Source organism: Loa loa (assembly GCF_000183805.2).
Source record: "Loa loa unplaced genomic scaffold supercont3.559, whole genome shotgun sequence".
In the NCBI taxonomy this organism is placed as follows: domain Eukaryota; kingdom Metazoa; phylum Nematoda; class Chromadorea; order Rhabditida; family Onchocercidae; genus Loa; species Loa loa.
This window is the reverse complement of record NW_018108739.1, coordinates 2,952-6,841: the sequence shown is the minus strand read 5'-3', so window position 1 is coordinate 6,841 and position 3,890 is coordinate 2,952. Positions and strand designations below refer to the sequence as shown.

Here is a 3,890-nt window from a genome sequence, read left to right as displayed (position 1 = left end):
ATAATTGCGAGATTCATCAAGAAACTTGTAGATAGATGCGATGTTGCAATTTTCATTCCTGCGACGTTGAATAAGGAGAAAGACACTTGCAGGCCCTTTCCGGTTCAATGATGTTTTGATGAATTGCACGAAAACATTAACGGATCATACCGAAACTTAATAGCCATATGGAGACGAGAAGAAGATAGAACTTTGTTGATTCGAAAAAAAATTGAATTTCGGTAAGCTTATGGCCACTAGGCGATTCACCGCCAATAAAAATGTAAAATGTAGCGTAGCGAAAAACGAAAACGTATTCATAGTAAAAAACATTCTGTTAATCCACGCTGACTTATACGCTAAAACTTTAATAAATTAGCTAATAAAGGTTTTTGTAAGGGTAAGTAATCATTTATCACATCTATCCGTGAAACATAGCAACCAATTATTACCTACGATTTTAAATTCAGCTTAACCTTTCAGTAAATGATAATAAGCGAATGATTAAAGAGAAAAGAACCAACCACCAGAACTTTTATTCACTAGTAATTGAAGCAAAACAATGTTCACTTGTTGAGTAAAGTTCAAGAAGTTACAAATAATAAGTTGTGATGTAATAAGGATGAATGCACGATTGTAAAGATTTTCCCGACTACAGAATACGATCACCAACAATATGTTGCCAACAATACCGTACAACAACAGTAGAGAAAACAGTACAGCTGCCACATATTTTTCCACCGTATTTCGTTCGTCTCTTATGTCGAACATATTCGTCATATTACCTTCGTGACAGTTTAAAGGTAATATTAGAAATAATGCACTAATAAAGCAAGAACGAGCCAACATTTTGCTTGTCGACAATCTCTTCCGACAACGTCCTATTTCGACTCACTTTAGTTATGATGTGATATGAGTTTTAATTAGTTAGAAATTTCAATGTTAGAAGTGTCAATGTTGCAAAGTGTTTTGTGCTATAATTGCATGACAAGAATTTCAGTCACCATGGAGAATGTGTTAATTTAATGAAAATATGAATATAAATGCGAAATTCTTATTTTTGTGCAGTATCCATCAAAGTTACTGAAAGCGTTTGCCATTTAAGGGAGTTTGCCATTTACATTTTAAATCTCAAAGAGGATAATTAGGCTTTATGAAAATTTGATTTTAATAGGAAACTTAAAATGGCTTAGTTCTGCAACTCTTGTGAGCCTAGAATTATTACTAAAAGGAAGAAAAGTGCTCGGGTTTCCGATGCATGGACTACTGTCTCTTTGGCTCACTATTATAAATAAGCAACTTTGCGTCTGATAGCATGTAACTTAGTCTTATTTAGATCGTGCTAATAATCGAATAATGAGTAAAATTAGACATGAACCTTTTACGAATGAAATAATAACAGATATTTCCAGGTAATGAAGACATAGCTTGCGTCAAATGTAAATGTCACTTCCACTTAATGCTATTTTCAGATTAACTTTTTTCAATGTTTCCTGAAATACAATGGATTTTTCTATTTCATCACATATGAATTATATTAATAATTGAAAAATGCGCACGCATCAGAAGTAAAAAATTATTAGAAATCAGAAATGGAAAAACTGTTTCGGAAAAAAATCGGAAATTTTTGAAACCGTGAAATGAAATCAAAATGAAACTTATGGAAGTGAAAACTTAAGTTAGTTCAAAGTACTAAAACAAAATACAGTGGTAAAGCATTCCAACTTGAGTACTTGGAGAATGCTAAATTAGAATACTGCAAAGAAATCGAATGGGAAATTAATTAAACTCCAGCCGCAGCTTCCAACGTAGTTGGAAATTCTAGAGAACAAATCCACAACTGCACAGTTGATTTTATCACAAATCGCTTGAAGGGAACTAAATAGATAGTGGGCAGTGAAGTACCACTGAGAATCATGTAAAAATGGTGATGGGAGTTTTGTCGTCATTAGATTGAAATTCTAGTAATAATGTTGGACAATTTACATTCACCAAAACATATTCCATCATTCCTCTTCCATCATTCCTCATTCCAAAATGGTAGAAAGTGTCACAATTTTGAAATTGAATAGCTTGAAGAATGTAACTTGTTATATTGTACAAAAATAGGACACAGTTATGCTAATCTACCTGTGCAATTGGGTGAACTTTCCTCTTAGGTACAGTATGTATGTACTATAGTAAACATTCTTTTCCTGATCATAATTTTTGATAACGATTCTACAATTGCTTGTTTCACGTTGTTACGAAATTGTTTGACGAAAATTAAATTGACAGTTGGTAGCATAGCACCAACGAAGATCATGTAGCAGTTGATGAAAATATTGATGGGAATTTCAATTTCTTTACAAAAAGCTTCGACAAGAAGTTGAGATAGACAAATTCAACTTCCATGACATCAGAAACGAACACTGCCTGAATAATTAACAACGATCGCTCATGTTTGCCCGCTTCTACCGTACTCTTCGCTTCACATCCTGAAGCATTCTTACAGCAGTTAAACTTAATTACTTTATTTGAGAATTAGATGAAAGACGAAAATAAAGAAAATTGAGATTATTTCGAAATTTCAAAGCTTCTGACATATGTTGGCTGAAAACTTCAAAAAAAAATTTGTCGCAGATGAGCACAATTTGTGTTTTTCTTTGACTGCATAACAAAAAAACCACTGTTACCCTTGTCTTTATGCAACTTCAAAACAGCCTTCCGTCTGTACCTTAAGTTGCAGAATATTGGAACATATACTGCAAACATCATTATAGGTAATGCTAATGTCCATGCATAGCGAAATCTGAAAAGAAATGGTCGAATAGCAGCAAGTGATGATGTTTACTGATGGATATTAAGCGCTCCAATAAAAGAAAAAAAAGATAAAAGGTGTACATCGAATCAGCATAACTGAATTTTAATTTCCATAACACATGCAATGGGCTTGAGAGTTTCCTTCAAAAAATAAAAGTTGAAATTCACAGACAACAAACTTCATAAAGATTCACTTTCTGGCGATCTTTTGGTAAGATTTACGAGGATTTGTTGATCATTCATTCTATTTTCCTTCCCAGTGTTGCGAAAATTTAGCTTTTTCCTTTCGTAACAAATAAAACTCTACTTCCTTGTTTCCTCTTTTGGAAGAAAGCTAGTTCCCCACGTTCAATCGACAGAAAGTGTTTTGTTGAGATTGAATTATCAATGGAAGCGATGAGGATTTGTTGATCATTTTGATGTAGCTGAATGTGAGAAAAACAGATAGTATTTAACTAAGTAGAAGTTAACGGGAATGGGACACAATCGTTATTTCAATCCTGAGGGATAGATTGAAATGAATTATTGGAGAATAAAACAGAAACTTAGCAAAATATGGTTGGATCTGTTGTGAAAAAATTATTTTTTTTTTTTATCGAGTCATTTAGATTTAGAAAAAAAAAAACTTTAATTAAAGGCTTACCTTCTGAAGACGTCGAATATACGTTGTGAGGACACAGAGTAAAATTTATCGCTTTATCGATATAATACAGGGTTGATCAGCAGGATTATTGAAGAATAACGAGTAGAAAATCGCTTGGCCGTGAGTCAAAAGCTGTTGTAAGAATACTATGGAAGAGCACTAGTCCAGACAAAACCTTTTTACAAAAGGATTATATATATAAAGAAGTAGGAGTGGTTTACATAAAACGTTAAAGGAGGGTATTCATTTAGATACAAAGGAAACTGTAAAAAATCCAATTACATAATAAGCACTGTAACAAGAACAGAGGGAAGATTAGCATGTAAATTGGACATCCTTTGTTATTAAAATAAGGATGTGAAATTTTGTTAGACAAAGATAACAAAAAGAAACGTATGGGAGATAATTTTAAAGAGTGTAAATTGGTGAATGAATGCAGTGATGAATCATTAGAAATATTTTAAGC

At 32.8% G+C, this 3,890-nt stretch overlaps 1 protein-coding gene across 1 annotated transcript; it reads right to left on the bottom strand.

The window, feature by feature from the left end:
• Positions 1 to 2,280: 2,280 nt before the first annotated feature.
• LOAG_13367 (hypothetical protein) lies at positions 2,281 to 2,733 on the bottom strand (the record flags this gene model as incomplete). Its single annotated transcript, XM_003148876.1, has 2 exons — positions 2,281 to 2,456; positions 2,646 to 2,733. The coding sequence occupies 2 exons, from the start codon at positions 2,731 to 2,733 to the stop codon at positions 2,281 to 2,283; spliced, it is 264 nt and encodes an 87-aa protein (XP_003148924.1).
• Positions 2,734 to 3,890: the final 1,157 nt, after the last annotated feature.